The 20,810-nt window shown below is 41.1% G+C and overlaps 1 protein-coding gene across 2 annotated transcripts in view; it reads left to right on the forward strand.

Moving 5' to 3' along the window:
• The window catches only part of MAPKAPK3 (MAPK activated protein kinase 3), a 126,377-nt gene extending 105,751 nt beyond the window's left edge, over positions 1 to 20,626 (forward strand). For both annotated transcript variants that reach the window (XM_050904422.1, XM_050904423.1), the window contains 9 exons: positions 5,233 to 5,372; positions 6,223 to 6,287; positions 8,487 to 8,566; positions 10,352 to 10,478; positions 11,988 to 12,063; positions 12,245 to 12,369; positions 14,427 to 14,512; positions 17,226 to 17,306; positions 18,829 to 20,626. In XM_050904422.1, coding sequence (XP_050760379.1) covers positions 5,233 to 5,372; positions 6,223 to 6,287; positions 8,487 to 8,566; positions 10,352 to 10,478; positions 11,988 to 12,063; positions 12,245 to 12,369; positions 14,427 to 14,512; positions 17,226 to 17,306; positions 18,829 to 18,987 — 939 coding nt within the window. In that variant the 3' untranslated portion in view covers positions 18,988 to 20,626. The remainder of the gene's footprint in view (positions 1 to 5,232; positions 5,373 to 6,222; positions 6,288 to 8,486; positions 8,567 to 10,351; positions 10,479 to 11,987; positions 12,064 to 12,244; positions 12,370 to 14,426; positions 14,513 to 17,225; positions 17,307 to 18,828) is intronic.
• Positions 20,627 to 20,810: the final 184 nt, after the last annotated feature.

Genomic DNA, 20,810 nt, shown 5'->3' on the forward strand with positions numbered 1-20,810 from the left:
GTGGTAGCTGCTTGGACAGCTTTGCAGGAATTGGGATGACAGTTTGTTTCAGTGAAGCCTCCAAGCAGATTTAATTTCTAATAGCCTAAGCTGGATTTGAAATAAAAGCAGAAAAGTGAAAGATTTAGTGATGACCCACTACCCTGGTTTTATCCCTTGTCTATAGACTGATGCTTCAGTACTAAATAATTCGAGCAGAAATGTGTTCTATTTTTTATTTTAAGAAAAAATTCAATGCTTTCTTTGAGATTTGCATGTGTGGATTTCCCTGCTTGCTGGGCTGCCATTGCAAAAAGACACACGCTTCTTGCTGCAGCTTGACTGACTGGCAGTGCTGATGCGTGAAGAAGAAAACCTTGATAATTTCAATTCCTTTAGCATTCTAATACAAAGGATGGCTTTATCCCTTATGAAGAGATCTGGAAACAGATAAAGATTGTTAACATTGAATTAATAGATGTAGTGCAAATAATCAGGATGTAATAAAAGACAAAATGTCCAAAGCCATAGTGATAGCTCTTTTTTCTGTTTTCTTTTTTTCCCCCCTCTTCTTTTTGTAGCATAGGGGAGGGAGGAGATGAAAGAAACATTATCCAGACCTCCTTTTGCCATCAACCCCTCTTGAATAAAGAACGACTGGAAGAGCTGCTCTGCAGCAAATGGTGTTAGTTTCTGTGCATCAGCGTGAATTTAGATTCCAAGGCTTATTTGTAGGATTCAGCATTTTTGTAACAGCTACATGCAAAGAGGAAAGAAAGCAAAAGTCAGACATTTACCGACTTATGCCTGAGCAGAGACTTTTTTCCCAGCTAGAAAAATAGATAAAGCTATATTTAAGTGCCTATATATCAGTATTACATGCTGAGAACCCCTAGGACTAAAAGTTTCTGCTGGTCCCATTTCTGTTTTAATAATGGGAAGCTTTCCTGTGAGGAAAATAGCGTAGAGATTATAAAACTGATTGTCTGTTGAAGGAGAGTTCAGATTCTGGAATTGGTGCAAGTAAGTAAAAGATGCTTGCAGTGTCAGATGCTGCTTTAACATGGCACGTGCAGTAGATGAGAACCGAGCCTGTAACAGTTCTAATTCAAGCACTGCAACTATTTGGAACTAGGAGGAATTGCTGAAGTTTAACATAAATAAAAAAGCATATGTGGGGGTCTTAATCCCCTATGTAGGGAACAGATAGCAGGTGTAATAGTAATCTGTGTAATCTGCTAGTGCATATTAAAGAGAAAGTCACAGAGAAGTCATTGCTTTCAGTCCTCAGCCTGTTTCATACCTGTGCCCATGGGTATCTTCTCCCTCTGTTGTTACAGTTTCAGAGTCCAGAAAATCACTTGCCACTCCCTGGAGTCCTTAGAGGGCTATTTTCTGTATAGATCAGACCATTAAGGTATGAGGGTTCCTGCTATCCTTCCTTGCTTACACAACACTGAATCAATGGAAAAGCAATTAGAAGATACTGTGTTACTTTTTAGTCTCCTTCTTTTTTTTTTTTTTCTATCAAGAAATTCTGCACAGGGAGAAATTTCACATAGCTGGCCTTTCAAGCTGCAGTTTAGAATTTGTTTTGCAGGTGCTCTTAGCCTGAGTTAGGCCATTACCCCAGAATTGAAAGAGTTCAGGCCTCCCTGCACCTCCTGAATTAGCAGGGCGTCATGGAGTGCCTGCTGACATCTGCCCCGTTGTTCCTCAGAAACAAGCTGAGCACACCCCATGGTGCAGCTCTCTTCCCTCTCCAGCTTTTTCAGATATTGAGAAGAGTTGTGTGAATCACTAGGGGTTTAGGGCTCTAGAGCTCTTGTACTTTCTTGCCTTCCATTGCCTCTGTTTTGGGTGATCTCCCTGTGAATAACTGTTAATACTTGCTTCATCTGCTTCTTTTAGGCAGTGGTTTAGTAATGCTGAGCCCCAGCAAAAATACAGAATTTCCACTGTGCAGCTCCTGTTCCAAACTGTGTTGCCTGACCCCACACACGGGCATCCCCTCGCTGTTATGCAAAGGCTGCTGTGCCTTGTGCATTGGATCACTGATCTGGCTTCATGAAAAATTGGGAGATGGGGCATGTTTCTTGGATTTGTCTTGTTTTGAAGTTAGGTTGGTTCATCATCCTGCCCACAGCCCATCATGACAAGCTGTGACTCAGCTGAACTGTGTGGGAATTCTAGGGGGATGACTGGGAGCTCCTTGAGCTGATACTGTTTGACAAAGCTGCTCTTTCCTCAAACCAGCGTGAACCAACAGTGCTGGAAAACTTATCTGAAACTCTGGGTTTGTTCACAACTGCCTCTGCACTTTTGTAGAATGTCAGGGGAACCTGGTCATAGTTTTATTGAAGCTATTGCAGCAATAGAAGCCCAGTCTCTCTTCAGGCTTAGGAAGATGGCAGAATGTCCATTTATGTTTTTTGCAAGTTTGTTGAATTTAACCATAGGGCTAGAATTTCAGTCTGTGTTTCTGAATCATCACCTAAATTTTGTAGAAATTGGTGCTTTCAACCCTGCCTGGCTTTCATTTTACAGATGTCTGCGTCTCTACGATGTCTTAAAAGGTGTAGCTATGGCTTCCAGTTTTAGACATAAGGAAAAGATTTAATTTCTTTTTAAGGCTCAGAAGGAGAAATCCAAAGGTTAACAGTTGGTTGATATATCAGATGTTGCTTGGTATGTGTATCTGCTCTTTATTTTTGCATTGCCTTTTCTCTGCTTGTCCAGGTGTCATCTTGACATGAGTACATTCAAGCTTGGCACTAAGGAGTATATGAAACTTGCTTGTAGGGGTGGAGACAAGACACTGCAGCATCCTTGTGTGTATCAAAATGCCTTGTAAAAGCTCTTTAGAGAGTGAGAATTCAGTTCTGTGAAACAATTTTCATAAGCACTTGGTACATGGAAAACAACATCTCTGCACACTGTGCAAGCACAAGATACACAGATTATAGTGCAGTTAACATTAGTAAAGGTAATGGTTATGTCCAATTAGTAGCACAGGATAGGTGAGAAGGTTTTTGAAGCATCCTGCTCAGAAGTGGCATTAATCCAGTAATATCCAAGCAGCAAACCCTGTAATGCTTTTCTAAATGGCCTGGTTAGTCCTGAGGGTGTTTGGGCTTTATTGTTGCACACATAATTTAATGAACTTTTAAAGAGACCTCTAGGCAACAGCCCAAATTCAGAAGGGCAGAGGGGAAAATGCTGATAGACAGTCCTACTGAGCTGGAACACAGTGGTTGTGAAGGAAAAGCTGCTGAATGGGCTGATGGTTGAAAGAAGTAAAGCAACTGCGCTTGGACTCGCTAATGGGCTTTTTGTCCAAATTGGAGCCATCTCTCTCTTTAGGAAGTTATTTGTGTTGGAAATCAGGCCATAGCCAGGCTGAAGCAGGAAGGAAGAGGCGGATAGTTAGTGATCTCAAAAGGGTGTGCTCTGGGTGCAGAATGACAGCTGTGGAAGAAGTGGGTTGGCTGCGAGGGCATTGAACTCAGCAAGAAAGCTTCTTCAGCTCCTTGCACTGCTGAAAATCTGGTGTCGTGCTGGAGCCTTTGGAGCGGCGCTGAGGGAGCCTGGAGGGTGGTCACAGTGGTTGAGGCTCCCTGCCCATTCAGCTAAGGAGCCAGCAGCCCTCCTGAGGCCACTCATCCCCTCCTGCAACCTCTCTGTCCTCCACAAAAATACAAAAATGTGCACTCAGCAGAGGAGTACTTGTCACCTTTTCCCTGTTCCCAGCCTGGAAAAGAAGAGAAGCCTCTTAGCTTCTGTCCAGTGGTTCCCGAGCGGTTCCTCAGCATTTCATAAAGTGTTACAGGCCTTTCCTGCCATGTTTCTGTGTCTGCTTTGCTGAAGGGGATGTTGAAGCAGCAAAGAAATGTAAGATTTTTTTTTTCCAGTGATGCAAATTGTCTATATTGGAGTCAATAAAGAAACCAGAATTTGCAGCTTCCTTCCTGTGACCTTTAAATCATGCGTTTCCCTATATTGAGAGGTGCCTGTGACACCATTTGTGCCTTAGCTTGGCAATTGGATGGAAAAGCAATCTCATTTTTCTGGGCTGATTCATAGGTCCCTAATGACAGGTTACATGTTAATACTTGTTTTCAGCAATTATCATGCAGTTGTGTTTTGACTGGGACCTGATGGCAAACATGAGTGAGAAGAGCTTCAGGCTAAGGCCTAATAGTGCAGCAATGATACTTCTTGTTTGCCTGTTTCAAAGCAGTTCCCCCACAGTTGTTGTAGTCCTTTTCTAAGGCGAGTAGATGAGAGGCGATTCTTCTTTGCTTGTTTTTTATTCGTTTCAATGCATTTAACAATGCTTTATATAGCATCAGTTTTGATGCTGCTCCATCATTACAATGATTATTACTGTAGAGCATGAAGTATCAAACTCAGATCACAGCCATAATGTGTAGGAACCATATAAATGTGCAGTAAAGAGAGAGTCTCTTGTCACAAAGTGTTAGTGGTGTCTAGAGAGACGAGGCAGAGAAGAAAAGGCATGATTCAGCAATGTGCCCCTGTTGCACAAAAGCTCAGTTGCAGAGTCTGATACAGAGCAGTTCTTCAAATGGGAAGGGACACATTTCTTGTGTACAAGGTTGCAGGATCAGGAAAGATGAGCTCTTACCTCCCTTCTAGAGATTAGCACCTTTAAAATAAACTGGCCTTGCATGTGACAGAGAAAGAAGTTCAAGTATCTAGATAGTCAAAGGTCCCTTTCTGACCCTGATGGGGTCAGAAATTTGTGTAAAGAAGCACGTTCAGAGTCAGTGTGAAAGTCCTCATTGTTTGAAATCTCACTGAACTTTAAGGATTTGCATTGCACCTTCAAGTCTCTTCTCCCAGCAGCTGGGGGCACATGGGAGGGTTATTGTCCTTAGCAGAGGGATTCTCCTCTGTTTGCAAGTACTGCAAACAAATAGGGGAAAAAATTGCTGTTTCCCATCCAGAGGTGGGTGTGATAGGTCTGTCTCCATCTCAGGTTCAAAATCTCTCCTCACTGCTACTCGAGGCCCTCCAGTTCCAGGGGACTAGTTGTTTTTGTATTCCTCAATCTAGGAAGTTGGACAGCCCAGAGATGGTGAAAGTCTTTTGATGGATTGGCATACGTTGGCTGGAGAGTGTGCTAAGAGTAGCCTTTGCCACCATCTTTGAGCTCAAATGCATGTAGGTGCCAATTTAAAGCAGAATGATGCTGGCTCGCTGACATTGCACTCTCCTATTTCTTTACAGCTCCTGTACGACAACCCAAAAGCCCGTCAGGAAGTAGAGTATCATTGGCGAGCGTCAGGGTGTCCCCACATTGTCCATGTCCTGGATGTTTATGAGAATATACATCATGGAAAGAGATGCCTCCTCATTGTCATGGAATGGTATGGACCAGCAGCAGCCGCCCACCAAGCATTGCTCTTTGAGGGGGTGGAGGGAGTGGGAGAACATGTTGGCTTAGATGAGAGTTAGGTGAGCTTTCTCAGCAGCACGATTTTGGTTTGCACAGCAAAGCTTTTGTTGTCTTTATGGAACTGGTAGGGAAATGTATAGCTGCTCCAGCCATCCTGTATGATGGAAGAATGAGGAACCTTAACCAGAAAATAAATTTTCCTTGTACTCCATGACAATTGTCCTCATTAAAGCACTGACTAATTAACACAATCTTGAAAGATATGTCTCTACAAATATGATGCACTTTGATTGTGATTGGCTTCCAACTTCAGATGTAAATCCAATAATCTGACATGATCCTTTTTGCTACTATTTTGACTCTAACTTCCTATTCTCTCCTTTATCTGTAATACCACAGTTACTGTCTTCTTCACTGGGGACAAATTAATAATCCTTTTCAGTATCTTTGCTTCCTTCTTTCTTTTTTTATTCATCTCCAACCCTTACATAAAACAAGATTACTGTCAGCCTCCCAGTGCCAGCATATCTGACTTCCCAACTATGTGTGTCATGTTCCTTGTGACAGGGTACATTACACTGAAAGCATCAAAACTCCTTGGTCTTGTTTTGTTTTCTATTTATTCCATATCAGAATGGCTTTGTGCATTGATTCAAATGAGTGTAACGTTTAGGAAGCATTGGCATAGGAGGCAGCCTGTAATCTTTTCTAATCTGTTCGTGCCGTGGTTCTGTGCGATTATATGGATGCACAGTCAGGTGTTAATTTGATCTTTTCTGCTTATGTAAGGTTGGGGGTTTTTTTTGTGTTCTTTGTTTCAGCATGGAAGGAGGAGAGCTGTTTAGCAGGATCCAGGAGAGAGGAGATCAAGCTTTCACTGAGAGAGGTGAAAAATCACAAGTTTAATTTTAAAGTTTGTGAAAGATTGCTTCTCCCTTTCTCTGTCCCCTTGCTTAGTTCCCTTACAGGAATTTTTCTTTGATTGGATTTTTGTTTGTAATTTTAAATTTTTTTATTTTCTATCCAACTCTGTATTAAACAGTTATTTTTTAAAGTTCCTGAAAATCGGGAATTACCAGAATTGGCCAAGTTCAGGCACAATGTGGAAGGTTTAGAGGAAAATTCTTCATACAAATCTGCTCAACTTCTTCATTTCTGAACCACTGCAGCCTCTGTTACCCTAGTCCCTGGTCTCTTGCCAGACCACCTCAGACATGATCAACGCAGCTCCTACTGTGATTTCTGTTCTGGCTGTCCCTCAAGCAGCATCACTGTGCACAGCTATACTGTTAGGTGATGAATATAACGAGCAAATCACATTTGATGAAACATTTCTTATTCAGGGGTTTTAAAGTACTACTTGAAAGGAAGTGTTATTAGCCACACTATAAACAAGCCTGCTCATCTATAGTAGGGACTATGCGCAAGTTTAAAGACCTGCTATGAGTCAGTGACAGAGCTTGCAATAGAATAGTCTTGCCATTTTTATTGTCTTTGCTATTTATTATTTGCAGATTACCACAGGTGTGCTTGACTGTGGTTCTCCTTGCCCATTCACAACAGACAAGAGCTTGTTTCTGCTTGGGAGTAGAAATGTTAGTGTTTGTAACTAGCATCGTGACAAAATGATTAGAAGAAATAAAATTTACACCTGAACTTGTAAATTACTGTGACTGTTTGGAAGTCTGGTATAGAGGCCAGGCTTTTTTTGATCCTGTGATCCTGTGTTTCCTAGCCTGGGATGAATCCTTTAAGTGGTATGAGAGACTCGTGTAGGGAAAACGAGCATTTTCAGGAACTTTATTTGTTCCTCTCTAAAATACAAGATTCCAGGGAGAAAACTGGTTCTGTCATCGTTAGTGACTCCACTCTGCTAAAAATGTGATTTTTTCCTATGTTAAATACAATTGTATAACATTCTAAATACTTACTGAGAAATCATCTGGGAGTGTTAAACACAAAAAACACCTTCATTCTTTCCTGAGATAAATGAGTCCTGTTCCGCTGGATTCCCCAGGTTCACTGGCTGTTTATGTATCAGCCACAATTTCCCATTAGGAGCCAGCGTTTTTGGCCTGGGCCAGGAAGGAGGAGGTTTTGCGAGGTTTTGCAAGGTTTTCCCCGAAGACGACGAGTGTTTCTGCCTTCTGATTGTCCTTGCCTAAGATTGTGTGATTTCAATCTCAAGCCATGTGAAAAAAGATTCCAGGTTAAAGGACAAGAATTTCTACCTTCCCTCTCACTACTGCAGTTGAGGTTTCTACCTATGCAGAAAACAGAGGATCAGGTTGAAGTTGCTAGTTCTGTTTCCCTGTCAATGGAGATGTAATATAATGCTCACTTAGTGCAATGGGAACGTCACTCCTCCCTGCTCTGAAACCTCTCCCTGTGTAACTGAACTCTTCCAGACTTCAAGAGTACTGCTGTTGCAAGGCAGCTCACCACCCACTAGAATTTCCCACTGGGGTTATGTTAAATTTTAGAAACATATTATATCAAAGGTGGCAGTTTGGGCTTTGCAGAATAGAACTGTTGATTTTGTTTCTCCTGAGGAAAAACTTCTGAAAGACAGTGAGGAATGAAGATGTGACCTATCCTAAAATTACTATATTGCTATGTTGCTCTATTTTTAGAAAATCTGTTAGATCCTCCTGTTACCCCTGAACTAGAAGCTGAAAGTTAAACTTCTGTCTCAGACAACCAAGGACATGTCCTGGGCAATCAGGGATATGTCCTGGTTGGGGCTCCTTTCTCCGCAGTCTTGCATGTTGCTTGCGTACCTACTCTGCTCTTACTGCTTTTCTGGTGAGCAAATTAAAGCACAAATTTACAAGTTCATAAAAAGCAGGCGTCTAAACCGTTCAGTTGCAGTGCCTGCTCAGGAGGAGGGCTGAGCAGCCAGGAATTGGGGGTATGGTTGCCTGCAAAACCAAAACACAGCTGTTAGGGCTAATTTTAGGTTTTCTAGTCTTGACGCTAGCCCTGTATTCCAGCAAGCTGTTTGTAAGTCATAAGCATTCCCAGGCATGTCCCTGAGTTACAGTGGGAATGTTAATGTGACCTTTCTCTAAAATTGTATTTATAGAGGCCTCTGAAATAATGAGAGACATCGGAACAGCCATCCAGTATCTGCATTCAATGAACATTGCCCATAGAGACGTCAAGGTGAGGCCTGAAGGTGTGTGGGCAGGGAGAAGAGAGCACAAGGCAGAAAAATAAATGGGCAGTGGTGGTTTAAATAGAACTAGGAGTAAAATCGGATGGTCAAAGTGTTCCTATTCCTCTGCCAGTGTGGGAAGGATCTGTTCACAACTAGTTAGCAACTACTCAAAGGTCAGAATATTCATGTATGCTAATGCCTTCCAGTTGTGTACCAATGCAGAAGAATCTGGTGATAGTCAGATGGTTAATTAAAGAGGTACTACCAACTTGCAATCAGTTAATTAACAAGAAAATAAGACTGCCTGAAGTGAACTTATACTAGGTGCTATACCTCTATGTACAATCTTTGCTAGTTATTGTTTTCAGAATCATACTTGCCTAAAAAAAAACCAACAAAAAAAAACCCCAAAACAAAGAAAAAAACCTCCCCAAACAAACACCAAAACCACCTTCAGAAACAGGAGAAACTGCATATAAGGGAGGAATAATACCAATTCCATGCATCCAACCCACTTTAATAATATATGTAAATATTGGGGAAAATGGGAAGATCTCAGTTACTACCATGTGGAATGGTGTGTTTTATTAGCTAAAGTTTGTACCCAGATCTTCTTGTAGAGATTTCACAGGGTTTGTAGTATTGTATTTTTTTTTCGTTTTGTGAAGTGCACAGCATAAGCAAAGACAAGATAGCTGCACCAAGGCATTTCTAGCGCAGCAATACGGCAGTGTGATGGAATGTGCTGGAGAGCAGGTCACATAATGAGAGACTGAGGCATCTGATTGATTCCACAGTTCTGAGTTTGTCAGTTTTCTACAGATGCTTCTGTGTGTTTAGCTGGAGGGAGAACTGCTGTTGCTTGGTGTCACTGACGGGTATGTTTGAGGGTTCTTTAGGTAGGAACGGGAGAATGACTTAACAGTTCAGAGACTAAAAATCTATTCACTTTTGTGGAGCTATGTGCTATTGCCTATCACCAGCACAGAAACTGAAGCACTTAGCCCCAAACACCCCCTACACACACTCAGTGAACTAACACAGAAATGGTTCAAATTGCTTAATAGATCCTAAATCCTGTTTTTGTTCAAGCCCTTCCTTCTGTATGTCCCTAAACACTAGCATGAGAGAGGGCATAGCTTCCTTATGGCTGAGAGACTGGAAAACAAGTTCAAACAATTGCAGATTCTGGATATGTGCCGCTCTCCCTGTTCTTGCGCACAAGAGCTTGTACTTCCCTCTGTGCCACTTCTGGTTTTGGAGAGCCTTTATGGAGTGTGGAGCAAGAGTGGAATTAACTCAGGTTTCAGGAGACAGAGGAGGGGGGGAGCAGGAAGGGGACTGTATCTGTATCAGTTAATTCTGATGGAGTTATGTCAGTTGCTCATAGTGAGTTTGGCTGATGACTTCTCTTGTCTTCCACCTCAGCTACTTGAGTGCGGTACAGAGTGCTGTCAGATTAACTGGTGTTGATCAGACAGAACAATCCTAGTAAGTGCAGTGAACTAGAGAGAGATTCAAGAAGCCAGACTTGATGCCCATTGGACCTGATGAGAGTCTTGTAATTTGCTCTCCTACATACCATGTTGAGAAGGATGTTGATCCTTAGTCTGAGCAAAAATGCTACATGTTGGGAGGGAACTTTCTGCGTGATATGGTGGGGATGTGAGAGAAGTAAGAAGACCCAGATGCTGGTGGTGATCCAGGCAAGCAGGAATGGTTTGACCTTTCAGCTCATTAGAGACATCTCTTCATTGTCCAGTTTATCCTTTCTCTTGGTGGCCTTTTAGCCTGAAAACTTGCTTTACACGTCTAAAGAGAAGGATACTGTACTCAAACTCACAGACTTCGGCTTTGCCAAAGAAACCACCGTACAAAATGCACTGCAGACCCCCTGTTACACTCCTTATTATGTGGGTAAGTTATCCAAGATGCATTTCTTTTGTGTTTCAGTCTGTCATCCCTCCCTTTATAGTGGGCCTGTGGACTGTAGGAATGGGTGGGAAATCTTCTATTGTGGATGTAATGCAAAGAGGTAGCCTGCAGAATTTAAACTGGGATCCAACCCAAACCTGGTCTGATTCCAGGACAGTTCAGTGCTTGTGCTTTCTTCCTTGGTTGCAGAGGAAACAGCCTTAACAGGGGATGCAAATGAGGATCAAGGAGAGAGAACATGTTGCTTCTGATTACACTTGAACTAATCCTGATATTTCCTCTGAATGGTGCAATAAAAGCCATAATTTGAACTCAGCTTCATGATTATTTGGGTGTTTCCTTGCAAAACTTCCCTTAGCTTAACTAATGCAATAAAAGAGAACAGGGAGAGTATTGCCTCAGCTGTAAAGCTTCTTAAAGCTGGCAAATGGAGGAATTAGCAATAAAAGACCAATGTGACTTAATCACAGCTGAATTTTTGCCTGCATTTTGTCCAAAGACAGAACACTGTGTAATGAATGCCACAGTAGACTGTCCTTTATGCACTCATTTTAGAGTATGTCCCTTTTGGTCTTTGAGTTAATAGTCATTCACCATATGGTAGGACTGAGGCAGTCCACGCTTGGAATTTCTTTGGAGGAAAAAGGGCTTAATTTTTTGGAAGAATTAGTTCTCTTCTACGATGTAAGTTTTTATAGTTTTTTGTATTTTAAGATACTGTTATTCATTGTTAGCAGATAATTACGATAGCAATATTCTTTTCTGATGCTTTCTTCTATATTTTTGTAAGCTGGGATTAGTGATAAAATGTTAAGGAATTTACGAATATGTATTTTTATGCCTTTATATTTGTATATAAACAAGCTGACATTTCCCTTCTCAACACCTTTTTATAAACCAGCATGATTGCTCATATGTTTAGAGCATCATTTTCCTTACAAAATCAAGCTCCCTGCCAGTTCACCTGCCCCAGGGGGAAAAAAAAGTCCCCTCTAAATGTGTATCTCTATAATTTTGTTACTTAGTGAAAAAATATAATGCTCTGGAGGCCAAAGAAAAATACAATGCTCTGTAGTTGCTGGAGCTAAACACACTCCAACTAGGTATCATTCAAAATTTTATCACAGCTCAAGTAGGTCCTCTCTGTTCTGATTTCTGGAACATATGCTTCTGCCTCTTTCAGTGCAGTGTCTCCCTGTACACATTTAGCTATAGCTCCTTCTGCTTTTCTTTAATCTTAGTACTCTCTTGAGCAGAGAGACACTAAGGTGAAGAGTAGGGCATTTTGCCAGCTCCGTTCCTCCTTTTTAAAGCTACATTGGATCTGTTTAGGAACTTGTCAATAGAAAATACTACCCAGTTGCTGCAGTGAGTTGATTTTTTTTTAATGCCTCCGATATTTGTTGTTGAAGTGTGCTGCTACTTATAAGGTGATGGAGATGAAAGTAAATATCTGGTACTTGGTTAATTTCTGTTTTCAATCTTCTTCAGCCCCAGAAGTCCTTGGTCCTGAGAAGTATGACAAATCATGTGACATGTGGTCGTTGGGTGTCATCACATATATTCTGTAAGTATTATGGAAAGAGGCTTGATGAAAGAGAAAAAGGACACATCTTGTTAAATCTGCGCTTACAAGTGATTAGTCACTAGGATCATGTAACCTGCAGAAGAATATAAGCTTGTATGGGACTTTTGAAGAGATGAAAGGACTTTCCTAGTTATAAGAGTTCTTTTGTCCACTCTTACAGCCTGTGTGGGTTCCCTCCATTCTACTCAAACACTGGTCAAGCCATTTCTCCAGGGATGAAGAGAAGAATTCGGATGGGGCAATATGGGTTTCCCAATCCAGAGTGGGCTGAAGTATCAGAGGAAGGTAACAATGCTCACTGCTGCTGATGAGTATGTGCGTGGTGTTGTACAGTGGTGGAGTGCTTACAAGATACTATTTCTAAAAGCCTGCCTTAGTTTTTGTTTCCTTTTCTTTTAGAATTTAAATTAATTTTTTGTAAGGTGATACAGAGAATGACTGGGAACTCAGATACTAGCCAGCAACCTAAGTACTACAGAAAGTAAATGACTACTGAAAACTTTCTTTCAAATTCCAGCTAGTGCTAGTGAATGCTGAGATTAAACCCTCTGGAAACAAAGGTCTTTAATCCTGCAAAAGGAGACTGCCAGGGCAGCTGTAATGCAAGCTGAGTTGGAAGAAAGGCAAACTATCTTAAGAACTCATTCAGTCTTTGCCGTCCTTGGTGATACAGCCAACAAGGATGGCAAGTGTTCATGCTAGCTTTTTGTGATGTGGGAACTTGCCAGCCACCACTTAAATCAAGGTCAACAATTTATTTTCTATAAGTCATTGACCAAAAGCTGCTGCTGTTCAGCTGTGACCTGGATGGGCTCAAACCAGTGTCCTGAAAGTGAATGTTTTTGATTCCCTCTTATTCTGACAGTCTCATAAACTGGAAGTTTCACCGGCCCGTCATATTAGAGAGAAAGGTCAGCAGCCTCTGGGCACGTCTTTTTTTCTAATAAGCCCTTTATATTGCTATTGCTAGCATCCTGTTATTGTCTGCTGTTTAGCAATAACAAATTATCGTTGGATAATACTGTGATCTGTGGCATTTTAACCCCTCATTGGATCTCATGGCTGCGTGTGCAGCATAGACTACTGAACATTAATGAGAAAGATGTTTTACTTCTGGGTTTCTGGCTTAATATTTTGTCTGCCTTGGGTCTTGTTCCTATTACAGCAGTTATTAAAGTGCTAGGGGAGCTTAGTGAGAGAACATGCACTTGGAAAATTTGTAGGGTTTCTGTATGCTTGCCTGAATGAACATAGATGCCCTCTACCTTTCAGCCTATTAAGATCAGCTAGTTTATGTGTATTCTTTTAGACTGAACAGGCACCTTCAGCAGACTGCTTCTTTTTGCCCTCTTTTGTACTGTTCTTGTCATGGTTTTCTTTATCTAATCATTCCATCGTTGCATCATCTATGGAGACTCCCTCTAAATTCCACTCCAGCTTCCTGTAATCATCTTAAGGGGCTGTTTGTGGTCCCCTCCTTTTGTTTCCTTGTACATTTTAGACTCCAGGTAGTCTCTACTGTAAAACTCCTTTGCAGCCTCTCTCGACAAACTAAAGTCTCAACTTGTACCTCTGGCAGCTTCTTACAAGCATTTAGTCATCTTACATTCGATGTTTCTAAAAGAGGACTCTTATTCAGAAGTTTTTCTATGTTCCCCCAAGGAAGTTATGCGTAAGTCTTTCTAAATAATGTCCCTTGGATGCAGTGTTTCCGGTCTGTCCACCCGCATTAATGAAACTCTTGTCTAGACTCTCATCATCTCATATCTCAGTTACTTAGTACTCTTGCTTTGGCAGATACCATGTTCACAGAAAGCTGCTGCAAAGCCTATTTGTGCAATTCATTTCTTTGACTTTGTCCTTTTAGTGGCCTCTCAATTGTCGAAGAAAAGTTTATTGTCCTTTTTTTTCCCACAGCCTGTGCTAGTTTTTGTTTTCTGTCATTTCTCAAAACATCAGCTTATGCATTCATTCAGCCCATAATGCCAAGCTTGTCGCCATCGTTCAGACAGGCAGCTTGGCAGCTTTATGTTCCTATGTTTCTCTTTTTCTCAAGTTCTTGCTCTCAAAACAGTTGGTTTGGTGATGTAGATAGCATAGCTGGAATCCCCAATTCTTTGCCTTTCCTTCTTACCTCTTCTTTTGGACGTTTTCATGTTCTGCCTCTTTAAACATAGTAACCTGCCACACTGTACATGGCTTCTTAACATGATAACAGCAATAGGTAGGTGTTTTGAGTTCTGCAAAATTATCTTTCTTCATTCAGCAGGTCTTTGTGTTCTCAAGGTTTTTTGGGAACACAGTAGTAGACTACAACATGCCATGTTGGTCCTGTTTTTCAGCCAAACAACTGATTCGCCATTTACTGAAGACTGACCCAACAGAGAGGATGACAGTTTCTCAATTTATGAATCACCCTTGGATTAATGTGAGTTTCATATCTCTTTTTACAAGATGAATTCTTACATGCAGAACTTACACGTAGCTCCACATAGCACAGCAAGAGAAGGATGATGATTACTGTTAATAACTTAATTAACCTACTGTGCCCTCCACAGAGGGTCATCTGCCCATAGAACTACAATTCTTCTTGGTGTTACCAGAGGACACACAAAGAGAGACACCCACAAGAGCGTCCTCGGAAGCAAAAGCCGAACATATCTGTATCTTCTGTGAGCAGGCAGTCACTGTTGACTCTGCAGCATATGCATGTGTTACTCTCTTTAAAAATATAAAAATAAACTGTATGTACTTACTTCATCAGTGCAGGATTTAAAGAGAGCTATTATTAGTGATTTCAGGCACCGTTGTGCGTAGCTGTGTTAGTGTGAACGCAGTCCTATGCTTAGTGGGAATTCTCATCCTTGGCAGAGTTTGGAAATGTGTGGGGGAGGAGCAAGGGTCTCAGCTTAGTGCCCTGTAAGAGATTGCCAGATAGGGTGGTGCACAGAGCTATTAATGGTCCCAGTTCAGGTTTCATTCTATGACTTGGTTGAATTTGCTTTTCCTTAAAAAAATATTTTTGGGGAAAAAAGAGAAAAAGACTCTAATAATACAGTATTCATTATTTCAAATGAGACAAGAATCCCAGGAGTTACCAGGCTGAGTTTCAGGATGTCATCTCTGCTCTGTAGGTGTCACTCAAAATAATAGATTATACTTCTCACATTTGTGCCTAAAAGGACACCAGTCTTGTTCTCGCTGCCCAAAAAATCACCAGCCAGAAACAGAATCACCTGTACTGTAGAATGCCCTTTTCTCCCATAGTGCTTTCTCTGTCTATGCTGATCCTCAGAGGAAGGGGCAGAAACCGAGGCGTAACTAATACTCACCATTTCTATAATGCCTGTTTGAAGATCTGAAAGCCCTTAGAATAATATAGAAATGTAGCTGTATAACATCCTGATGAAGTAGATAGATGTCTTCATTTAGAGTTGTGAAAGCTGAGAAATGAAGGTTGCAAAGACTCCGTAGAACTAGAACAGAACCTAGACAATGTTTCTAAGTCTTTTTTAACCAAATAAAAATGTAATCACTGTTCAGAATAAATATCTCCAGCTTTAAGTGTTTGAAGACCCAAGAAGGAGGTGTTTCAGAAATCAGCAGGCGATGAATTTCACAGAATGAATGCCTAATAGCTAAGGAAGCTACCACCTACAGCGACACATGTTACTTGAAATATGCATATAACCAATTAATAAGGAGGAGATTAGAGACAAGGTCTATAGACTCTGCTGCACCAAAGAGCCGTGCTAGAATACCGTTCCTGGAAGAATGCTCTAGGAGCTGCAGGTTGGCATTTTTTTCTGCTGAACCTATTGTTCCCATGAGGCAGAGGGAGGGAGAGGGAAAGACCAACATAGTGAATGTCTCTGTTCTTCCTTTTCCTAAATCCCTAAGTGGGAACATGTATGGGGAGATGCCTTGCACAAGCAGCGTAGGAGGGTGCTTGTCTCTCCTCTTTTTTTCTTTCTTTTTTTTTTTAAATTGGATGGATGGCAGAAGTATTATTGTGGACTATGCAAAAATTGTCAGTTTAGGTGGAGCACTTAATCCTCTAGTTAGCTTGTAGATAAGATCTTTTTGAGAAGTAGCAGCTCCCAGCAGATAGGAGGGCACCTTCAACACCTGCTCAGGGACACCACTAAAGCCAGTCTGCTGGTTTTCCATTTCTCTTGTCCCAGCTGTACTTGATAAAATTATACCCTGGCCAGCTAGGGTCCTTTTCCAGAGGATGCAGGAGTCTTGATTTCTGCTTCCACTTCTGTAACTACTGCAGCGCTGCTGTTAGCTCGGTAGGGTATAAGCACTGCTGCCAATGTAATGCTTATTTTACAGTGACATGCACAGGGATCTCCTTTGACTTTGTTGACATGCAGCTGCTTCTGGTGTAGGACACCAGAGCAGTAGACAGCAAGTTTGGGTAGAAAGCATAAGGAAGATAGAGTATCCAAATGAAATTACGGTTTGGGTTATGGACTGGCAAGAAATACCATGATTCTTGCTGAATTTAGCTAGGGAGCTGTGCTTTGTGCTTTAGAAATTGTACCTTATTCTAATTTAAAGTATCTACTGATCTTTCATGGCAGGTGAGCATAGATCTCAGTTTTATGTGGAAGAGCATCTCAGGTGATGCATTGTCTTCTGAACTGTGCCTTACTCTGAATAATAGTATAATTTCCTCTTTTGGGCACACCTACGATCTGATGAACTGGTAATGTCAGTTAATGTACATGTACAAGAAAATTTCTCCTACGACAAATCCTGGAAGATAAAGGTCAGATTAACCACTTTAAAACATTGACTAATGAATAGTGAAATGACAGTTAAAATCTAAAATGTACATAACAATTTATCCAACACAGGGTTATTGGTTGGAATGGAAGGGAGTGGAGTGAAAGAAACTCAGCATGGATTTCTTTCTCCTTTTGTTCTTTAACGATACTGTCGTGTGGGGACTATAGTCCTTTTCTACCTCACACATGAATTTGCTTGTGGAGTGATTGGAAGCATGAATAATGAGGGCCACTGAAGGACATCAGATAAAGTTTTATGCCCTGCATACACATAGAAGAGCAAGCAGTCACTTCCCAAATGTGATTTTGCAGGACACTTCTTTTGGTATTTTTCCCTTTTCTCAGAGATCAATGGCAGTGCCACCAACTCCTCTTCATACTGCACGAGTCCTGCAAGAGGATAAAGACCACTGGGATGAAGTTAAAGTGAGTCAATGACAGTTCAGATTTCTTGAAGTCAAATCTGATAAGAGATTAGATGGGCTGGCTTCTCTGCGTATGCTTATTTCCTTGGAGATTATGGCTATTTTGAATACAACCATGTTAAACAAGGAAAGCATAAACAGTCTTGGTTAGAACAGTAGAGTATATGATAACTGTTTAAAAAAAAAAGAATGCTATTTGAGCTTCATCTGACAGCCTTACAGCTGTGCCAAATATCAGCAAAGATGATGTTTCTCATCAAAGGTATTAATGGTGCTACCTGCTGAGCCGCTGTATGTAACCACAGAGGAGAAGGGACAGTATTGAGGGAGTTTGAAGTTTGTTGTAGTGAAGTGAAGAATATGATGAAAATGTAGGGGGACAGGGTGGGAGGGTTGAGCTGCATTCTGGTTTTCTACTCTTGTTCTTGTATTGTAAAACAACATTAAATAACCTTAGCCTTGTCTTGTTATGACATTTGGCGGGGAAGGGAGAAAAAAAAGAAGTGTCTGTCTTTCCCTTAATCTAACCAGGTGCCTCACCTACTGTTTGTACTGATGCAGTTGAATGTTTCCTGCAAAGTGAAACTATAGGGCAGACTAAAAGTTGTTTGCAAGCCTTAACTCTTTCCTGCTGACCTTTATCAGGTTGGCATGCTTTTACAATTAATTCTGAATTTTCTGCACTTACAATGCTTGGCATTTTTATAATTGCAACATTCCTGTAGTGTATTTTACTGATTACTGATTTTATTTAAATTACTGATGTATAGTCTCAGCTGTTGAGCTATGTAATGGTTAAATTTCATAGGACCTAGCCAACATTTGCCTCCCAAGTCAAAGAGATCAAACAGATATTTTCACTTAGCCTTCTTCATTTCCATGTTTCTGAGAAATTCTTATGCTTGTGCTTTGTATAGGTCCCAGAGGTATTCCGTTGGGCAACCAACATTCCCATAATATTTAATTGTTTTTCCTTTCCTGAACTGAATGCCTAGACATTCATTTACTTAAGCAGATTTTTGTTCACAACCTTATTAAAAAGTTTAAAATTTGCCTGCACTTAAACATTAATTCAAACTAAGGAAGCATGTGAATTTGAAGCACATACTTTTAAACAACTTTGTGTGGACTCTTTGTTCTAGTTCCTGCTAACCTAGTTTGGTAACAGAGCAAGGAAAGCAGCGTTCCGAATCTTGTATAAGAAGCCCGGGCTCAGTAGCTGGTGAAGGCCCAAAGCCAGCCAGTAAGAAATGCTGGGCATAGGGACATGGTGGAATTTAGGCCAGCGGAGTGTGGTCCTGCTTGCTCACATATGAAACACTGTGTGAATAGTTCCTCCTGAAAGAGTCCATGAGTAGAACGAAGCCTTTAGTCATAGTCCAGTGCAGCAGAAAGGCTTCAACTATTTCTGGCCGTAGTGTAACAGAGGGTTCCTTTTTGTACATTCATCTCCTGGCAGTAGTGTGGAGTGGCTGTGCGCTCTCTGCCTCAGGGTTTTCAATAAATTGGTTCCTTGGTTTCAGGAGGAGATGACCAGCGCTTTGGCTACCATGAGGGTGGACTATGATCAGGTGAAAATCAAAGACTTGAAAACGTCCAACAACCGCCTCCTGAACAAACGCCGTAAGAAGCAGAAGCAGGCAGGCACCTCTTCTGCAGCCCCAGGGTGCAATAACCAATGAGAAGAGAAGCCAAGGACCTGTGGGTGGAGGGTAAAAGTTAAAAGGAACAATTTAAAATCAGTATGATCAACTCAGTCTGTACCACAAAGGCAATGAGACTGTGAAGAAGCTATCCTGCGAAGAAGGAGCAGTGTGAAAGATTACATTTTTATAACTTGAATCAGGGTTTTGCTTTTAAAGGCTAATGTATATGACATGATTCTGTTGCATATTGCTAGGGAAGGTACAGTAATACCAGAAATGTTACGGATTTTTGTTTTGGCTTTAACTGTATTGGACGAGAGGAGAGAACAGGAGGCAGTCTCAGCATACTAATGCACTGAGGCTTTAACAGCCGTCTACAAGAGTATCATCTGCTACCATTTTAAACTTAGGAATAGAAAAAATGCCAAGTGTTCTGCTAGGAATGTTTTAGTAGTTCAAACGAGTACTGAGAAAGGAGAAAGAAGTCACTGCTCTTTATACGAGTAGCACAGGTGCAGTTCTATTATGGATGCATCTGGACAGCATTTCATGTTAGAATTGGTAATAGTCAATATTTCCAAACTTACCTCCTATAGTTACAGAATATCACTTAAACACTAAACAGTTATTCCTGTTACAGGAAAAGGCATCCATGCGTTTCCATTTTCATAAAGTCTTCACGTAGTCTCATGTGAAGATTTGAGTTTGTCATGGATTCTCTTTTGATAACATGTAAGTTTTCTAAACTGTAACCATTATGTCATGTCTGTGCCACTGTCAGATCCCTCTCTTGTAATGTTTTTAATTTAAATGATACTTTATGTGCAGAGTTTTAATAAGGATTTAATTAGTTGAAAGTATCCTGCAGAGAATATTGCTGTTCCTCTTGGATCCACAACTGCTAGGGCGTGCAACTGGACATGCAATTGTCTTCAAGAGACTGCTCTAGAAGACAGACTTCTGAAATTCGGGAAGAAGTGGCAAATGCATGTTCTCTGAATGGACCCTGGGGTCTGCCAGCATCCCTTCTGGTAATTATCTCCAGATCCTGTGCCTAAGATGTGCTGATCATATCAAATTTTGGGGTGCTGGGGTTGGTTTGTTTCCTGGGCTCAGGGAGGGGAGGATGCTACTTTATTTGCAGTGTTTTGTCAGTGTTTCTGGATCCAAAGATTTTCGCCACCTGGGGGAGATTTCCTATAAGTATATCCACCCATTGTTTTTTTCGTATTCTAATTCTTGTTTTACGGGATCCTAGCCTTGGTTTGCTAATTTGTTTTACTTTTGTGATCAAAATATTTCCTCTCGCTGTATTTTGGGGTTTTTTTAATTGAGGTGAAGCAAGTATTTGTGAAAGTATTATCAGAGTCTAGGATGAAAATTATGTGCTTCCAGCGATGCAGGCAAAAACTACTTTGTGGTAGGCACAGAGAGTACTGGTGTGTTAATAGGCTCGGAAGAACGTTAAAAGACAAAAAGGAAAACAGGGCCCCAGAGAGGATCTGAGTTGTCAAATCTGAGTGCCACATAGATCTTGTTACCTCCAACAAAGATCAACTCGAGGCTTTGGACCTTGTCTGAGGAGCCCTGTTCCCATCTTCTAAGTGTTGGATGAGACCTCCATTCTTCTTTGTGAACTGGTCCTAGGGTTTTATAAACTGATTTTAATAAATCGTGTTACAACATTCCTTCCTCCTGTCATCCCTGTTTTTGTTGAGATGTTGCAGAGTTTGTATTGCTTTGCGAGGTACATCTGTGTTGAAGGTGATGGGAAAGGGGAGAAGGAAAGTGTTCAGTGATGTCCACGTTCAAAGGCTACCCAACTTTGAGCATTTTTTTAAGATTACAAGGGTTTGTTT

This window comes from Gymnogyps californianus, chromosome 13 (genome assembly GCF_018139145.2).
Source record: "Gymnogyps californianus isolate 813 chromosome 13, ASM1813914v2, whole genome shotgun sequence".
Taxonomy (NCBI): domain Eukaryota; kingdom Metazoa; phylum Chordata; class Aves; order Accipitriformes; family Cathartidae; genus Gymnogyps; species Gymnogyps californianus.